The sequence below is a fragment of the Platalea leucorodia genome, assembly GCF_965183815.1.
Source record: "Platalea leucorodia genome assembly, chromosome: 12".
Taxonomy (NCBI): Eukaryota; Metazoa; Chordata; class Aves; order Pelecaniformes; family Threskiornithidae; genus Platalea; species Platalea leucorodia.
The window spans coordinates 17,434,494-17,453,995 of NC_138834.1; the positions used below are offsets into that span (position 1 = coordinate 17,434,494).

A 19,502-nucleotide genomic window follows, 5' to 3' on the forward strand; every position below is an offset into this window, starting at 1 on the left:
ACTGGCTGGGCATCTGTCGGCGGGTGGTGAGCTGCTCTTTCGTGGGTTTTGTTCGTCTTTTTATTATTATTCTTGCTGTAATTGTTATTATTTTATTTCAATTATTAAACTGTTCTTATCTCAACCCATGAGTTTTCTTACTTTTGCCCTTCCTATTCTCTTCCCATCCCACCGTGGGGGGAGAGCGGGTGAGCAGCTGTGTGGCGCTTGCTTGCCAGCTGGGGTTAAACCACAACAGCCCTGCCCCAGGACACTCAGGGGAGCTGTGTCCCTGGGGACAGCCCCGTCCCCGACCCTGGGGAAAGCAACAGGGTATTGTCTGCAAGCACAGGGACTGCAAGGACCCTGAGCCACACGCAGGGCCAGGATTCCGCTGGGAATTTACTGCACAGGGAGGAGAGGGGGAAGCTCGTATCCGCCTGCGCAGCCGTGCCCAGGGCCAGTATCCCCGAGCGCCACACAGCCACTGGCCCCAGCTCCCTCCCCTCCCCGCTGCCAAGCACCCTGCCCCAGCAACACCAAAGGGACACAGAGCCAAAGAGGCAGCGACCTGCAGCCACTGGCGAGGACCTCGGCTTTATTCCAGCCCCTCCAGCATCCCCTCCTGGTGGCTCTCACCGCCTGGCTACGGGGGCACTGCAGGGAGGCTCCGGGCTTGCAGAGATTCACCTCTGCAGAGATCCAGGCTTGCAAAATCTCCACCCAGCCAAGGTCTCGACGTGCTTTTTTGGTTATTTCTTTTTCCCATTTACCCATGAACCAGATGTGTTGCCGCCCCGTCGCCGCTGGAGTGGGGCAATGCCCATGTGGAGGCTGGTGAAAGGCTGGGCCAGACCCTACGGGGTTGGTGAGAAGGGGCCGAGCAGGGCCAGGAGGAGCAGGGGGGAGAGGAGCTGGTGGTGGCCCCTGTGTGGGGACCTGCCGCTGGCCGTGGCCGCCCTGGAGGCGAAGACCGTCCGGCTGCGAAGGGGCTGCGGCGGGCGGAAGTTGTTGGTCATTTTTAGGAGTTTGGAGCCGGCAGCTGGGAAGTGGAGGGTGCTGACGAATGCCCGCAGCTGCACAGGGGGAGAGGCAGGGTGGGCAGCCGCTTTGCCGGGCGCCCCGAGCCCCCGCCCACCTGTGAGCCCCCTTTCGTGCTGCCCTGCTGCCGATGGCACAGGACCCGTGGCATGGCCCCACCACCCCTCACCGCTCTCCCGAAACCAGACCCGGAGGGTAAGCAGGGCCTTGCAGGGATGAGCTCTTGAGTTTTAAAGGGGCTAATCGTGTTTCACTGCCTGTGCCGAGCACTTAAAGAACAGCTGGCCCATGACACCCTAAAGGAAATACGTCTACTAAGATGCTTGGGCAGCAGAGGAGAACTCACTCCATCCATCCATCCATCCATCCATCCACCCACCCACCCACCCACCCACCTCCTTGGAGCCTCATCTGAGCTCCAATGGGTTTGCTCCCATTGCGCTTTCTGAATACTGGGGCTGGGCAGGAGAGCGCTACAGAGGAGATTTCTCCCCGCTGGCAGGTGGCCACAGCTCCGTTACTTAACCCTCATAAAATTAATTAATTGCCAGGTTGCCGGGAGCATTATTATAGAGATGACTTTCCCTGTGCTCTTGCTTAGGGGGCAGGAAGGGCAAGGAGAGTGGCCACCCAGGGGGTCCAGCCCTTCAGGCATCGGAGCGTGGGGCCATGCACGCTGGTACCTGCTCCCGGCCAATCTCCACAGGCTCCTCGAAGACGGTCCAGACGACGACCTCGCTGCAGTCGGGGGTGGTGAGGGAGCCCTGGTAGCGGTAATACCCGGAGAGCCGGCCGGCACGTGGCAGCAGGGTGCTCAGGCGGAAGGTGGAGGCCAAATCCACCGAGTCCCCTGTGGGGCGGGACATGGGCATTCAGCCTGTCCCATGCCGGGGACATGGGGACAGCAGGGCCAGCCCCATCAGTTTCCCTTCAGCCAGATGGCCCCACGGACTGGTAGGTCATCCCGCCCCCAAACACTGGGGCGCACTCCTGCCCTCCCGCACCGGGGTCTCTCCCCTTTCCATCCCTGCCCCAATGAGGAGGCAACTCACCAGCATGGGAGACGTTCCTCAGCCCCGCCACGATGGTGTTGTAGTTGGTGTTAGGGGTTTCGGAGACCTGCGGAACGGGAGAGTAAGCGGCTGGGGCAGGGCAGAGCCGGGTCATCCTGCACCGCCGAGCATCCGCAGGCAGAGCCAGCGCCAGCCCCCCATCACTGCAGAGCAGCGGTGGGGATGGGTGAGCTCCCAGCCGGCACCCCTTCGCACGAAGCTGGCGGGGGGGATCATGGCACTTTCAGCACTGAGGTTTCCCCAGCACCTCCTGGCCTTGACCCAGCCCTCCTGCCCCTTCTCGCTCCCTTGGGGCAGCCGTGCAATGGTCCCCAAGCCGCGCCATGAGCAGCCTGTTCCCAGGGGGTCCCCTCCTGCCGACAGCGTGAGCCTGCGCAGACCCACCTGGAAGAAGAAGCCGAGAACGGCCAGCCCGTTGGGATGCCCCTTGGCCTCTGCCAGCGTCCGGTACTTGACATTGATGTGGACAATGTGCAGCTGGGGAAAGCACGGAGGGGCCAAGTGTGGGCAACCGCCCCCAGCTGACCCTCCGGTAGCGGGGCACTCACCCACAGATCTCCCCAGCCTGTCTGGGGCGGCCAGATGCTGAGCCAACCACCCCCAGACCCCCCAGCCACCCTCCTGGTCCCATGGGCACTTCTGCAGGGTGGCTGCCTGGAAGATCAAAGCACCCGAATGAAGCGAGCATCCTTTGAAGAGGTGGGGAAAGGGGGCCAGTGGTCCTGGGGCACCCACCAGCTGCAATACATAAATTTTGCTCTCCTCTTGCAGATAATTAATATTTTAGAGGCTCAGAGCCTCTTTCACCCAGAAGGATCCCGACGCGCTTGGCACAGCATGCTCCCACACGCTCTTGCTTGCATTCACTGACTCAGCGGGCGGTCCCGGTGGGGCGCAGAGCCCTCCAAACCCTGCTGAGTGCCTCCGACGAGGCAGCTTGGCCCACGCACAATAAAGAAAAACCTTGAGTCTCATGTCAGCTGATTTTTAACCACCCAGGTGCCCGGTGCAGCAGCTGTCTGTATCCCACCATCAGCGCAAGGCTGCAGTGACAAGGAGCACGGCCAAACCCGCTGGTGCAGCGTCACCAAGCCTGGTCACCCCGCTGCATGGCAGCCTTGGGACGCACCAGTATCACACCTTCCCATCATGCCAAGGAGTCGGGCCACCCAGAGAGCCTGATGGGTGTATTTTCTCACCTACCTCCATGGGGAGCTGGCGCCCATCAAGGGTGTGCTCAGAGCCGTTCCCAGCCAGGCTGCCCCAATGGAAGTGGAGCTGCAGCGCGTGGTACTTGCCGGGGAGACCTCCACCACTGATGGTGATGTGCTCAGAGGCTGACTCACTCGCCAGGCTCAGCATCACTGCAAGGGCAGCCAGACAGGGTAAGGATGGGGGACAGCCCCGTATCTCTCCCCGCAGCAGACCACAGGGTTTGTCCTCCCCAAGCTTCATCCCAGCACTAACGCAAACCCACAGGGCAGGAGCTGCCCCAGGACCCTGCAGCTCGAGGGCAGAGAGCACTCAGGAGCAGTGGCAGAGCCAAGCCCCAGCCAGGACAGTGCCTGGGGAGCAGGGGCAGGGGAGGGTGCCTGGCCGCAGCACGCACCTGTGTGCCCATCGTTTGCCAGCCTCCACTTGCCCGGGGGAGCCTGGTCGTAGCCCTCAAAGAGGATGTCCCCGAGGCCACCGTCCCGCTGCAGCCGGCGCTTGTCGATGTTCACTGGGGACTGCCTGTCACCACCGCATGTGGCTTTCAGCTCCTTCCAGTGGCTGGGACCTGCAGAGGAGAGGCAGAGGCACTGTGAGCAGCTGCTGAGCCGCTGCCACCTCCGGGGGGGACACGAGGCCGAGGGTGACCGGGTCCCCAGCCAGGCCTGCTGTCCCTGCCGCACTTGCCTGCATCCCACGGGACCTGCCCTCCTGCCCAGCCAACCTTCCTCCCTATTGATGAGCAGGGGCTTATTGCAGCCTCATCCATAATTCATCAGGATTTCCTCATGGGTCCAGGGGCTATATTTAGCCCGGCAGCAGCGTCTGTCCCTCTGTGCTGCCACTAGTGAAGAGCAGGTTTTTCTGCCAGCCTCTGCTGCCTGACCCTGCAAGCAAACCCCCCGCTGCGGGGCTGGACCAGCCACCGCTCCCCCCACGGCCCCCGGGCTGGGGCTCAAGCTGGGGCTGGGCAGGGGGCTGCTCTATGCAGAAGGAGCAAAATACCCCATACAGTGCCTGCGAGGGAAGGACAGACAGGAGCTGCTGAGAAGGGGGACAGAGGGCTTAAGGCCCATTCGCAGAGCGCACAGTTTGGTTTTTAACCTCATTTTACCCTACTCATGCTGGTTTTGTCCAGTTGTGGCAGGTGACGGCGCATCCTGGCCACGCAACTCATCCTGGGGCAAATCCCGTGTCGGGTCTGGGGTGACCACACGATGCCCATCGGCAGCTCCTGGGTCACCGTGGCAGGAGCTGGGTGAGGATGCGGCAGTGCCGGCAGCCAGCTGGACCGGCTGCAAACCCGCAGCACTGCCCGGGCACTGTGAGCAGAAGTCCCCACAGCTGCCACCACAGCCAGACCCCACACATCCCGTACGTGTGGCTCAGTGTCCTCATCACCCCAGCTTCATCTCTTCTTGCAACACTCACTGCAGTCCACAGCCACGGGACACTGCTGGCCACTGCTCCAGTGCAGCTGCCGTGACACCCTGCTCCTCCGCCTCGTGGCCCCGGGGCAGCCCGGGCTGCAGATGCCCAGGCAGAGGTGTCGGCACTGGGCACTGCCGGCAGCTGGGCTGTGGTTCCAGCCAGGGAACGGGTGCTCCCCTAGAGTCTCCAGCCTCATCCACCCAGGGCACCCCCAGTCCCAGGGGAGCTCAAGGCATCCCTCCACGGGCACTGCTGGCTCTGCTCTGGCACCCATCGTGGTGGGCAGCCACACACCGTTACCCACCCATATCCCCCTACAACCAAGGTCTGGAGGGCTGTTCCCCCAGCAGGGCCCCATGGCTCAGTTCTTGGCTTTACCTACCTTCCTCTCGGGCAGTCAAAATGACGGACACACGCTCACCCCCACCTCCTGCTCCCCCTGGGCTCAGCCCTGTCTCCTTCCCTTCTCCTCTCATTACTCCAGGCAGCTTTTTGCCTGGAAACCCCAAGAGCCACAGCCTGGCTGTGCCGCCGCACCCCTGGCATGGTGCTACTGGGTGGCCCCACAAATTATCCAGTGCCTTCATTAAGGGACCGTTCCCCGCGGCCCTGCTGCGGGCATGTGGCTGGCTCCATGCTGCCCAAGCCGCTTCCTGCTGGCCCCGCTGCCCTGCTGAAATCTGCCCTCGCCGCCGGCTCCATGAGGTTAAATTGCCAGTGACACCGAGTGTTGGGCCGGCAGGGATAAGCAGGGCCCAGCGATTCATGGCTGATGGACCACGGCGGCTGGGCACAGGGCGCGTGCACTCAAGAGCTATAAAACAGTTGGGCCGTAACGGCTGATTAAATGCTCATTGATCCTTAATTAACCTTTTACAAGCTATTTGCATGCTTCGAGACAAAGTGTCCCCAGCGGGGGCAGGCAGGGCTTGCTGCCTGCCCAAATGGAGACATCCCTCCTTGACCCAGGCCCCTGTGCCCATGGTCCCCCCGATGCCTGTGCCTCGCTGGCATTGCTAATGACATATTTTAAATCCGGGCTTAAATTTGCTTCAGGTGAAATGGGGGAGGCTGGTGCTGCCCCGGGAGTACCCAGACCTGGCTGGGGCAGGGGGCTGGGGCCGAGCCGCTCCGAGGGGCTCAGATGCTTATGTCCAGTCTCTACGCCAGCACACCTGAAAGTGAAGCTCCCCTAACCTTGGTGTGATATAGGTGAATTTGCCTTCTCCAAGCTACACTCCCCACTGTGGCCTCACTGATGGTGCCCAGGGTGCCCTCGGCCAGACACTGTGGGGAGACGTGGGGGCTGAGCCCCGCACAGCCCTGACACCCCCATCCCGCACATGGCACCACTCACCGCATTCGGGGTCCTGCGAGTCGTAACACCACTGCCCTGCGGGAGAGAGGAGAGCTCAGGGCAGGTGACGGAGACAGGCACCCGCTCCCCAAACCCACCCACAGCCATGCCCAGCCCCCCGATGGCGAGGGCACCCCTCATCGCAGCCAGGGGTCCCGCCGGCACTCGTGTTCATCCCAGTTATTCTCGGCGCTGGTGTTTTCACGCGTTCGCACCCTCCCTGCCTCCCCCGGCCACTCTGCAGGGAAACCTCCCTCGGCATCGCTCCATTCTGCAGCAGCCAAACCTTGCTGCTTGTGGGGCTCCTTCCCCTGCTGCTGTGGGGCCGTCCCGCCCTTACCCATCCTGGGGAGTTGGCGCAGCCCCTCGCCCCACAGCAGACGCCTCGCCCGCCCCCCAGCAGCCCTGGGTGAGCAGGGAGCTGGGGGGGCTGCTGCAGCCCTTCCCCGGTGCTTCCCGCGGCTCCCTGGGAGTGGGCTGGCAGCAGAAGGCAGTTGCTGGGGGCTGCAGCAGGCAGGGGGTGGCGGTGGGCAGGCCTGCACCCACGCTGCGGGGTGACGGCTCGCCCCGTCAATCGTCACTCGGGGCCACCTCAGCTGGAGCTGCCGAACTCCCACCAGCGCTGCTGCCCGCGCTCAGAGTGGCTATGGGGACTGCGCACTCCATGCCAGGTGCTGGTGCAGCAGATGCAGGGATGCCGAAGGGATGCCGAGGGATGCCCGGGATGCCGAGGGGATGCCCAGGAAGCCGGAGCCCAGCTCCTGCTGTATGCACATCCGCCCAGGGCCATCAGCACTGCAATGGGAGCCAGGGAGCACCCCCCTTCTCTCCTCAGCTCCCCATCCTGCTGCTGGCAGGAGGCACAGAGCTGGTGCCCAGGGTGCTGCCTGGGGCCAGCCTACGCAAGCAGTCCCCACTGATGGCTGAGGGGCCATGCCAGCGGGCCGGCTGCAGGCAAGCCGAGCCACACTCTCGTGCCAGCCATGGCCACTCAGACCAGCAGGATGAAGGCAGCCCTGCCTGCCTCCACCTGTGGTGCTCGTGGCCCCAGCCTGCAGCACCACATCCAAATCCTCGCTACGGCGGTACAGGAGACACCAGCCCCAGAGAAGAGCCAGGACTGAGACAGTGCAGGACTCAAGAGGGTCCCCAGGGCAGGGACCTCAGGCTTTCCTCCCTGTCCAGGGGGAAGCCGAGCTCCTGGGAGACCCTCGGATGCACACCCACCAGCCCTCACCCGACCTCGAGCATCCTCCAGCAGGAGCCAGGGCAACGCTCGCTGCTGCCAGCCTGGCCTGAAAGCAGGTGAGCACCCCAGTGCCTCGGCACCGCCGGTTTGCTCGGAGGTTTCACCCTCGTCGGTGTTTCCCGGTGGTGCAGGTCTGTGGGGCAGATGGACTGAAGCCCAAGACCCAAACGCCTGAATGCCCACCAACCCTGAAGGGACCCCAGCCTGGACACCTCCTGCCAGGAGAGACAGCCCTGGGCAGACCGAGACCTCCCGGAGCCCGGTGGCACAGCAGGGACATCCTCCAGTGGGGAGGAGGATGGTGGGAGGGCAGGAGACGGCTCCTGGGCCAGACAAGGTCCCCCAGTCCCTGCCTCCAGCCCTGCTGGCATGGCTGCCCCCAGCACCCCGGCCCCGTGTCACCCCCAGGCATGTGGGAAAGGGAAAGGAATAAACAGGGCTGGCACAGGTGCACCCCAGCCCGGCACCCCACCACCCCCCGTCCTCTCCCACCACGGGGACCCCCGTTCCCTCCGGCCACCTCAGATGCCCGGGAGGAGGGTGGGCAGGCAGAGCATCTCACCTCCCGCGGCTGCTTGCACGACGAGAGGCAAAGTCAGAAAAGTTATTCCCAGCCCCTGCATCCCCATGCCGGTGGCAGGGATGGGCAGCAGCGGGCAGGCGGCCCCGCCGTGACGCCCCGTCCTCCTCCGCAGTGCGCCCGGGCAGGCGGCGGGGCTGGGGCGGGAGGCAGCGCTGCCAGCGCCCAGGCAGCCCGGAGAAATCCTCCGCTCCAGCCTGTGCACTGCTGTTAAATATTCATCACAAGGGCTGAGTTTTTAACTCCTCGGCTGCTAGGAGGGAGCGGGAGAGCGGCCCGGCCCCCAGCCAGCCCCTCTGTGCCGTGCCAGGCCCCTGCCCGGGATGCCAGCCCAAGGGCAGGCGGCAGGGACAAGGCAGGGGAGCAGGGGGCTGGCAAAGCCAGGGGGGGCAGCATGCTCCCCGGCCTGCTCCCCTCCGAGGGGCGAGGGGGTGGCCCCTGGCTAGCATCCTGCTCTCCATCCCCAAAGCGGGGGTTTGGCAGCACCCCCGCTGTGCCCCATCCCACCCCCAGCACAGTGCCACGGGGCCACGGATGGGCTTGTGGGGGGCTGTTAGCAGGCAGAAGGGGCTGGGGGCACCGGCTCTGCCACATCCCCTCCCCACTCTTTGCAGGTACACACCATGGGACAGCCTTTGCCCCTGCTGCCCCAGCTTCGGCAACCCCCCCCAGCCAGCAGCGGGTCCTGCATCCGCCACGCTGGGAGAGCAGCAACTCCCATCAGGAGCCTGATGTGGGGCGGGCAGTGCCATGGGGACCCATGGGCCAAATCCAGCTCATCCCCACAAACAGGGGCCCCACAGCCCCTCCCCAGGCAAAGGCCAGCGGGTCCCCACAGCACCCTGGCCATAGTAACTGCAGTCCCCAGGCTCAGGGCAGAGGTGGCCTCTGCAGCTGCGCTATGGGGGGCCCTCAGCCCCCCGGGTCACCGAGGAGCAGCACACTGGTGGGGCAGGATTCGTCCCTTTCCCCTCCAGCCGGCATGAGGCCACACGATCCTGTAGCAGCTCGGGCTCTCACAGCCACACAGCACTGTCCGGCCAGGGCAGGGGGGCAGCACTGGGGCAGGAGCCTCAGCACCCACCCGGGCATCACAGGAGCCCAGCACCGGCATCCTGTGCTGGGGACATGGCTGTTCAGCTCCTCAACACGGAGGCAGCGCATGCCATCCCCACTGAACCCGTCCAGGCGGTCCCGCGGGAGCTGGCATCTCACCAGCAGAGCTACGCTCCTGCGGCGGGCAGGTAGGAAAGGGGGTGAAAACACAGGAGCGTGGTGTTGTCACATTCTCCTAAAATATCCCTGCCCTCTTCAGGCAGCAGTGGAAAGGAGGCCACGGCGCCCAGCCCGCAGCTCCTCTCACCGGCACTTGGCCCTGCCCGGGAGCACTGCCGGGACGCTGCCAGGATGAACAAACCCGGCAGCAGCACGAGGGCAGCGGGAAGAAGCCTCCTGCTGCCGGCTTGGCCGGGGACGGGCTCTGGCTCAGCAGAGCTGCTTGGCTGCCATGTGCTTCAAGGGGACAACACACCCGGTGGGGGCTTGTCCTCAATGGGGGCTCTTTGGGGCACCTTCGTCCCCCCCAGGCAGAGCCAGCCCCAGGCAGGTGCCTGGGCAGCACCAAGCTGCGTGTTTGGGCACCGGTGCAGGGCACAGAGGAGGGCGGCAGCGCAGGGCTCCCCCACGCTGCTCTGGATTTGTGCCATGGTTGATGCTTGGCCCCTGCTCCGGGGATGAGGTAGTTTGCAGAGGGCTGTGATCATCCTTCCGGAACAAGCTGCAAAGGGCTGGCGGGCGAGGCGGAGGGTCTCACCAGGTCCACAGCCTGCTGCCGATTGCTGCCGCAAAGGAGGAGCTGCTCCGGCACCTGGGGAAGCCTGAGACCTCCCTTGGAGATGTGAGCCCACCAAGTGGCACAAGTACCTCTGCCACCTGCTCGTGGCAGGACAGCCTGTAGTGCCAGGCAGTGGGGGAGAAGCCCAGACCCTCGGGGCTCAGGAGCCAATGGGACCCACTGCCCCTGGGCTATTCCCCCCAGGGCATCGACCCCCCCAGGGCAGAGGTGCTCCCCAGGACACCCTTTTAGGTTTTCAGGCTTCTCCGGTGGTGATTTTTGGCAAGGAGGGCAAGAGCAGAGGCATCACCGCAGAGACCACATGGCCGGGAACACCAGCAGCACCGTGCTGCAGCTATGCAACCTGACACGTGGAGGGACGAGTCCCTTGTCCCACAAAGGGCCCTGCCAGGGCAAGGAGCAGCACATCCAGCCCAGGGTCCCGTGAGGTCCGGAGAGCCCTGCATGGCTGGAGGGGGATGCAGAGCCCTGGCAGGGCTCAGCACAGCCCTGCCGAGGAGCAGGAGTGGAGCGAGGAAGCAGAGGGGGCACCAAGGCACATAGAAAGGCAGCAACAGCACCGCGGCACAGCACCGTATCCCGCTCCCACCCATCCCCGGCTGCTGGCACCAGCACCAGGCAGGAACAACCTTCAGTTTCTATAGGAACCAGATCAAACCTTGAAAGAGCTGCTCTGTACTTGCAGGTCTCTTGCTGCCACGGTGGTGTGGAGCTCACAGCCGATCCTGCAGCTCTGCGCTGTCCTCGTGGGGAGAGACCACTTCCATCGTCCTGCCACCACGGAGCCAGGAGGCAGCCGGGGTCCCTGCAGACATGCGTGCTCACAGCATCAAGGGCAAGAGACATGATAGGGGAAAAAATACCGCTGAAAAATAAAAATAGTTACTTAAGCTGCAGCCATCGATCGGTCGTGGGCACGGTGCCACCCTGCCAGGAACCCCTGCCACATGCACCGTCAGCAAGCGCTGCACCAGCACACAGCGGAGGTGCCAAGATCGGCTCCTGGAGGTAAATCCCGTGCTGCTGCCTGGGAGCCTGGCCAGGGACCTGGGCTGCTGGGGACCGTGACAAGACAAGGACTTGAGCCGCCAGAGCGTGGTTCACATCACCCAGGGGTAGGGGCACGAAGGGTTGTGGGCATCCAAAGAAGAAAGTGCAGTAGGGAGGCGAAGTTCAAGGGGAACAAATACTCCAGCCGCTTCTGATTTTCCACTAAAATCTTTGATCTCCATAATAAGCTGCCACTAGCCAGGGGAGAAAACCGGGAGCAGGGCAGGGAGCGCAGCCAGTGCCGGCACAAAGGAGGCACTGTGGCCGGCAGATGCGCACTGGCCACACGCCGCTGCACAGCCCCTTCATTCATCCCGTGCTCCCGCCGTCACCGGGGTCAGCGACATCTCCCCCCGCCCGGCCCCCCACGGCCTGGCACCCCCCGGGGTCGCTGCCAGCACACAGCCCCTACACGTCTGACCTGTGCCCCCAGGCCCCTAGCGTTCTCCTAGGGGCTGAGCGCCCTGGACATGCCATGCTGAGCACAGCTGCTAATTACCCTCGCAGGAAAATGCATTTTAAGCTGGTAAGAGCTTACAGCAGGAGGCTGCCCAGCAATGCCCCTGCCACAGCATCCAAGCGTCAATGCTGACAGCCGCCCCCCCTTGCGCGGGGTGCAGACAGACACATGGCTGTGAGTAGGGGCTGTGAGTAGGAGCGGTGGTGAGCCCCGAGAGCAGCAGCTGTGCTCCGGGCACTCCTGGCTGCTCCCTGCAGCTGCGGCATCACCCCTGTCCCCAGAGAACAAGAGGGCAGGAGGAAAGGGCAAGCTGTTCTGCACAGGGTCTTGCAGTGTCAGCAGAGCCCCACGGGGTCCCTGCCACACTGAGCCCCCCTCAAGCACTCGCAACATCAGGGAGCTGCTATAGATAGATGCTTGTCCCCCCGAGACCGGCAGCGAAGGAAGGGCTGCATCCCATTGCCCTCCGCTGAACCAGCATCTCCTCGCCTGGAGATGAAGCTCTGGGAGCTGTGCTAGTTCAGGTCCAGCAGCAACAGAGGCGGCTGCAGGAAAGGGAGAGCAGAGCCCCCCACGGCACCCACAGTGATGATCACACTGCACGCGGGACAGCATTCAGCAATTAATGCATCCTGTGGCCACAAGCAGGGCACAGGGACAGCCCAGCAATGCTGCAGGGACTTGTTCTGCAGCAGTCACAGCAAACACTACAAGCCCAGCAGCTCGTCAAAAAAAAAAAAAAAAAAAACCACAAACCAAACAACAGTCAATGTTTCTAGGACCTGAGCTCCCAGCCCTGAGTGTGGGCAGGCATCACTGCAGCCAAGTCTGGACTGTGCAAAAAGGAGATGCTGTTCTTTTCCCGTGCCTGAAAACAGCCCCTCTCATGGCAGGCTGGGATCAGGAGGTCAATTCAATTTTAATTCTTAAGCTACTTCCCCCAGGTAAAGCAGATTTAACCCTGCATAGCTCCAGAAAATCTGATTGCAGCACTTGTACCGCAGGCCATCCGCAGAGGTGTCACCAGGACAGGGTTGAAGGTGCGGGGGCTCCGCGGCCCCGTGGCACTGCGCCTGCTGCCCAGACTGCTCCCGAGGAGAGGCAGGGGCGCGTGCCAGCAGCACAGCTTTCCCCACTCCAAAAGGACCCATCCTCCGACCAGCACGCTGACCGTGCCAATGGCTGGACTCTCCAGCTGTGTTGCTTTCAGTACGTGCTACAGGACAAGTCATTTCCACAGCAGCGCTCTGCCCAGGGGAGGAGACAGCAGCGATGCCACGCTCACCTTGCTGGGACAGGAGAGATGTGATTCTGCGACTCACAGTTGGTGTTGCTCCATCCTGTATCCCACCAGCCTGCCAGCTCCAGCTGCAAGCCTGCTTTACTAAACCAGCACGACTGTTTAAAGAGGCTTATTTATCCAGCAAGGCCTTTGGGGGAAATATTCCCTGCTATCAGCCAGCTTTATTAAATAATTTAGAGTTACTGGCTCCTTCAAGAGAGGCAGCATCACCCCCAGCTCACTGCAGGCCTGGGGGGCCGGGAGAGCTGCCTCTCCCACTGCGCACCCCAGCTCATTTCATCTCCCCTCAGCTCCAAAGGCAATGGCAATCGCCCGCACCGTGAGGCAGCCGGGGTTTGGTTTGAGCAGAAACGCCATCCGCTGTACATCTCCCCACAAGGCAAAGGGGTCCTGGCGTCGGAGGGGAAACTCCACGCGCGCCCCAGAGCACGGCTCTGCCAAGGCTTCTCCTGCCAGCCCAACCGAGGTCACCCCAGGGCCCCCCCTTCAGCCCCGTACCACGCAGGGGTGTAAAACACAACTGAGGGAAGGGAGCAGTACCCAAAACTTTCCTTTAGGAATCTGATGAAAAGTTTGGAGCTTGAATTTCGGAATAGCTGCAGCGTCGGGACAGCCAGACCTCTCACCAGGCGTCTCCACCAGCCTCCCCCCGCCTGCTGGGCGCGTGGAGGCAGCATGGCTCAGTGCCAGCACCGACCCCTCCGACGCCACGTCGTCTCCGACGGGCGTGGTTCATCCCCCAGAGCCCTGCTGCCCCGCGCCGGGAGCGGGGGTCCGGAACACCCCTCCCGTCCAACACAACCCCCTGCGCCTCCCACCCGGAGGCCCGGCATCTTCCCCACGGGTCTGGAGAGGGCAGCAGGTGCAGGCTGCACTTCACCTTCTGGGGTACACAGCCAAGACCTTCTTAACATTAGAGTAATATAGGCAAATTCCACTGGTATTCGTACACAAAGGGACTTCAGCAGCCTCCCTGCTTGAAGTTAAATGCATCTATTGATCTTTTTGCAAGACCACAGCTCAGAAGCGTGACTTAACAAGACCTTCCTTTGCAACGCTGAGGAACCACACTGATGCAGAAATCAGGAGACACGAGAACAGGCCATTTCTCTTACAGAACACAATTTATTTGGCATTTGGATGAAATGTTTCTCACAGCATCTTGAGAAAGAAAGAAAGATTAGTGCCAACCCCAAAGAAAGAAGTTAAAACAAAAAAACAGTGTCACAGGGACTGAATTATTATAGTATCAAATTTAAATTCTACATGGTATTTCACAGAATATCAAAATCTTTTATACACCGCCACAGTTAAGTCCAGTCACAAACCAACTACACAGGACAAGCCTGCAAATGCAGCGTTGGCTAAAATTATTTTCCAGGAGAAGGTAAAAAGCAGTGTCTCATTCTCTCTTGCAGCCTCCCAGGCACCCACCAGCCCGGCACTCGGGGTACGGCGCAGCACGGCCACGCAGGCAGCCTGCAAGCGCAGCATCCCTGCTGGCAGCGACTCCAACCCACTCAACGTTCAAGGTGCACAATACCAGAAAATTAAAGCTATGTCGTACCGTAGCAGGCAGGTAATGCAGGCTGCTGTTAGGGAAGCAGATCTTTACTGCCGAAAGCGTCTATTCCAAAGAAACGGGTATTTCATTTGGAACTGGGGAACATCAGAAGCAAAATGCATGAACTTTGATTTGCCTCCTCTACACTAATCTGCTCTAATTTTAGGGTCCAGCTCCCAAGGAAGGGGAATTTAAAAGACATTTCTGTATACTGCATGTTCCTTGGCTAGGGAGAAAAAAGACGTTTCAGTAACTGAAAAAATAAAAAAAAAAAAGGAAAAAGGACACGTGTTATGGATTGTGTGAGGCAATATTAAAACTTCAGTGCTTTGCCACTGAAAATCCACATCTGAAAAATCTTTAAAAATAAACATCTTTAAAAAACTGCTTCAAATTCACTTAACATTAGATAGGAAAAGAACAGCAATTACTGGTCACAAAAACATTTTCTTCCCAAGTGAAACTCAAGAGATGTGATCAGGCTATCACCCCGTGACACCTGTGGAGGCAGAGCAACCTGTGACTGTAAGATTAAGCCTTCAGAAAAAGTTTTCCACCTACTTCATTCTTCTTCCAGATCAGCGTCCTGCCACGAATGGGTACAGGAACAGTCTGAGGCTCAAAACTAGACAAGACTGAATATTATGCAGACAAGCTCTTTGCACATCTGAATGACAGTTTTGATCTTCTAGCACAGAATGAAACCCGCTGTCCTTCTAATGCTACAAATACTCTACAACTCCCCTAGTAAAAAAATTAGAGGCTGCTGTGAGACTGTGTACAGGTATCACCGATAACACCGACAGAAGTGAATATCTAGGGCTCTTCTTGAAGGAACAGCAGAGACCTCAATATGGCACCACAGTACGTCGTAAGGATGGGGAATCTGACAAGCAGTTCTGTCCAAGGCCACAACGGGAGGTGCGAGCCCTGCACACAACTGAGTGCTGCGACTTTACGACGACTGCGGTCAAGGACATCCCACGAGAAATGCACTTTCTGCTCACACGTGCTGCTGGGAATGATGTAATGCCATCTCCCCTGCTGGGTCTGGAGGGACATTTGGGATGCACCAGCAGTTAAGAAAACCGTCCAGAGAAGTGACCGGTGGTGGGGGAAAAAAAAAAATCAATGCACAAAACTCCAAAGATCTCATCAATCTAATGGCAATCAGAACAAAGGTCTTCCTCAGGAAGCATCAACCCTCTGCAATTGGTGCTCAGGACAAACTGCTTACCAGTCACCTTGCCAAGGGCAAGGAAGGTTTGCTGAGGAGTCAACTGCTGTCATGAAAACTTAACTCTTCCCCGGTTGGTCCAGAAGTCTGAGTAGTTGTGACGTTTTCTGCTACAAAGGCTCTTACTCCAGGAGAAAGTACTCAATGTGAAAAAGCTACATTAAAAAGGGAAAAAAATGACAATTTTATTGCCAAATTAGAAGCTCACTGAGAGGTAAGTGAGCTTTACTTAGTGAGCTGCTCTGTCCAAGGCAAAATTTCCCTTGTCTACAGTTAAGATGAAGGAGGATAGGGGAAAAGAGAGGAAATAGCAGCCTCCGTGCCAGTATACAAGTGGGAAAGGCTCAGAAGCAATGGGGAAAATATCACACCAAGGCTTCTACAAAGAAGCCTCCATTTGGAATAGCTACAACCAGGAGCCACCATGAAGCTGCCAGTTGTAACAGAGCTTATTTTCAAATAAAGTTCACCACAGAACCAAAAGTAAAATTAAAAAAAAAAGTATCGAACAGATTCCCGCAGTGTTAGGAGAAGTGTGAGGTAAGGTATCTGTTCACCTCAGCCACAAAACACAGCTTCAGAGACTAAACCAAGCCAAAAGGCCTCTTGTTATTGCGCTAGGATACTACAAAGAACAAATATTCCATCTGGCTTCAAAAGAAATTGAAAGGTTTCTATTTTGCACTACTAATAAAATATTTTTCAGGAACAGATTGTAGTAGCATAGACTTTGCATCCTACTTAAGTGTACACTATCACAGCCTGTCCTACGACAGAGTGTAGTCAGCTTGAGAGAAGTATTAACCCTAAGAGCCTAGCTTATATCCCAGTGCTTAGCTTCACCTAGCTGGACGCAGCACAAAGGTTACAGTCTACAGTATGTATGTGCGTGTGTGTGTGTGTATATATATATATATATATCTCACCACCCAGAAACACACACATGCACACACGCATTCGTACCTATAAAACTAAAGAAAAATCAGTACATACAATGTATAAAACGTATGAATGTGCTCAAAAATGCACAAAACCCGCTTTATTTTCATACTTCAGAAACGCTCAGTAATTTGTACGCATGGTTCTGACTACTGCTATCCACTCACTTCATTAGACCAGGACTTGAACTCAGAGGAGGAGACGGTAAGAGATCCCACAGGGCGGAGAATTGCTCCTCTCGTTTATACCACTGCTGTCAGAGCTAGTCAAACCAGAGAGCAGGACGCGGGCGGTGGTATGGCTCCAGGCGGAGAGGCTTCCTAGCAGTGCTTCCTCCCACTCGTGTGCCAGCAGTGCACCCCAGAACTGTGATTCACGCTCTCTGATGGATTCAGGATTGTTAGCAAGTGTCTCAATGTCAAGACACCAGATATGATCTCAATAACAAAACTCTCAGTTTTCTGTGCAAAAGGAGTTGAATTGTCAAGACCAATCCCCAAGTACAGTATAAGCCTATAGGCAAGACACAGAATAGAAAGTAGCAGCATATTCAATGGGGACAGAGTCAGCTGCACTGGGAAACCGCAACAGTGGGTTAGGATTCATCATACAAGTATGATTTCTCATCGTTACTAGAAAAATAGATCACACACACACACCCCTGCCCCCCCCCCCCCCGCAGTGTTTTCTTCCTGTCCCTCTAGGCTTGTACCCTTCATAAGGTAACAGGAGAACACTCACAAGGGGCATTCTTTACGAATTCCTTATAATTCATCTCATCTGCTGACTGCTGCAGTAAATCAAGGAGAAGCAGAGGCAAGAGGAGGATGGGGGAAAGGGTAAATTATTTGTACACTGAAATCCAAACTTAAATTTAAAATCACCTGCAAACATTATTTTGCACCCATTATCAAAACCAACAGTGCTTGACTTTGGGTTTAGTGAGGGAGTGAATGAATCTTTTTGCCATCTGTAAATTAACTTAGTTTGAAGAGTTCGATCTGAGGGGAAAATTTAAGATGACATATCAGACTGAAGCAAACTGCTTTACTGATTTAAGCACACTAACCTCATTATAACCCCTCGTGGGACCTGGATAAATCATTTGGGGGGCATGGGGGGAAATCCCTAGAATAGGGTTGGCCATTCATGGGACTCGGAGAAGGAACAAGTGTCCAGTTAGAATTAAACATCACGTATAGTGCGTGTGGATCACCGTTTTCAAATGGTATTTGTAGAACTATAAAGAAGTGAAATGGAGGAGAGGGAACATACTTACATGCTAAATATAGCATGCAATAAGAAAAGCAAGAACAATGGTCTTTTATCCAGGCCAGTCTTGTGCAACTGTTCACTGTAAAGGAGTTAAACTACAAAGAAAAATACCTCAATCTTCCTTATGGGATTATAACAAACAGGGGCTGCATGTAGTGAAGTCAGACTGCATCAAAACCAATTGCTCCCCGTCTCTTCCCTGAAGTACTACCTAACACATATGAGGATTCTACCGAGGAGACACAAGCATTACATAGACCCAGTTTTCTTTATGGGCCAGAAGTTTAGCCAACAATATGAGATTTTGCAGCTACCAACAACAAATAATTGTAATTGCAAATCCTAGTTTTCTTAGTACCCACTTGTCACATATTGCGTAGATCATTCATCCTCCAGTCCCTACAGTGTTTCTGAAACAGCAAGGCAGATGAAAACACGCAAACGTTTTACACTGTGTGACTCTTACTTGGTGGCATGTGTTTTAGCTCTTCAGTGTTCCCGCTCTGTAAAACAGGCCCCCAAGCCCCTTCCCCTGCAGTTCCGTCTTCTCTGCCTTTTCCAAGTGTAGCACTGAAGCAAGAGAGAAAGCAATTGATTGAGCGGTGACTGACCCCACCCTCCTTTTCCATCGTCTGTTCCCTGGGTCCAGTGGTATCCAGCCAAATCCAAGCAGCTTTTTTCTGATGTAGATTTTGTTTCCTCTCAGGTTAAGGAAAAAAACAAAACCAAAAAACCCCAAACAAACAAACAAAAAACCTACCCACACTTTTCACCTCCTCAGAAGTCAAAGTAATTCTCTGCACTCTTTTCCACAGCCAACGGAAAAAAAGAGCAGTTATACAATCCATATTTACAGGACAAACCGATTAGTGAATGAACGACAGCCAAAAAACGAGAGGCACAATCCTAATCTAGAACATAAAGGCAGTGTTCAAAAAACGAAGTGGAGATTCCTTCTGAAGTTCAAACCACGGATTAGTGTTTGTCTGTGCAAACAGTTGCTAAAACTATTTCTGACCGGCAGTCAGCTTTTTACTCCTTTATACAATGGTATTGAGAGAACAGTGGCTGTGACAGCTGCCCGTAAGAGTTTCTGCCGGTGCGTTTTCGTTTAGTGGTGTGTCAGGAGGGACAAGAAAGGTGCTGCTGTCAGCAGAGTCTTCCAGCTCCATTGGAGAAGGACCAACTGAGGGAGGAAGCGATCCCTCTGTAAGCTGTGGGGACACATCACAGTTTCCTAGTGATGGAGGACTGCTTTGCACAGCCTGAGGAAGAACTCCATCTGCAAAGGACAAATAACAAGCAGAATCAGAACGTGAAGTATATCATTTCCCATTCCCAAATAGAATTACTATCTGTATTTCTGGAAGCTCTAAGTTTTTCCTGGTTTTGCATTAATGTACAAAGAGATGACACTGCAAAAGAGGAAAATTATGTAGCAAAAATAAAACTTAGATATATAAATAAGATACTTGCACTAATCAAGCTCACTTATTTTGTGAGATATGCTGCTACAAAATCCCAAGTTGGAACGATTTCTACAGTATGTGAATATCGCAGCTGCAAAATTGAAGAGCACTGGGTGAATCATTAGAAAGTGATATTTTTGGTCAATTTTTGGGGGGTGTGGGTGGGGAAAGTGGGGAGGAGAGAAGACACTGGATATATTTTATTCAAAATCTCTTGTACTTGGCATTTGTTCTACTTTTTAATAGCAATCTCTATAGACCTATCTCCAAAAGACCAGAAAAGGTACCAGCATAGTGGAAACTAGGTAACCAGGTAACCCATCCAGGGCAAGGCTTGAAAATAGGTAAGGTCTAAGAGTTAAACTGCTTGCAGCATGGATTCCACTTGTAATTTCGGTGTTCCAAAGAACAGTCAAGAAAAACCAAGC

The 19,502-nt window shown here is 57.0% G+C and overlaps 2 protein-coding genes across 5 annotated transcripts in view; both read right to left on the reverse strand.

The window, feature by feature from the left end:
* Nucleotides 1-836: 836 nt before the first annotated feature.
* LOC309596642 (carbonic anhydrase 15-like) lies at nucleotides 837-7,971 on the reverse strand (the record flags this gene model as incomplete). The annotated part of the gene is made up of 8 exons (XM_082325128.1): nucleotides 837-1,055; nucleotides 1,704-1,870; nucleotides 2,073-2,139; nucleotides 2,478-2,570; nucleotides 3,297-3,457; nucleotides 3,703-3,873; nucleotides 6,094-6,129; nucleotides 7,905-7,971. 8 exons carry the CDS (start codon nucleotides 7,969-7,971, stop codon nucleotides 837-839), a joined length of 981 nt encoding a protein of 326 aa, XP_082181254.1.
* Nucleotides 7,972-13,726: 5,755 nt separating this feature from the next.
* DGCR2 (DiGeorge syndrome critical region gene 2) overlaps nucleotides 13,727-19,502 on the reverse strand; it is a 50,565-nt gene continuing 44,789 nt past the window's right edge. For all 4 annotated transcript variants that reach the window (XM_082324904.1, XM_082324902.1, XM_082324903.1 and 1 more), the window contains one exon: nucleotides 13,727-18,887. In XM_082324904.1, the coding sequence (XP_082181030.1) occupies nucleotides 18,646-18,887 (242 nt within the window). In that variant the 3' untranslated portion in view covers nucleotides 13,727-18,645. The remainder of the gene's footprint in view (nucleotides 18,888-19,502) is intronic.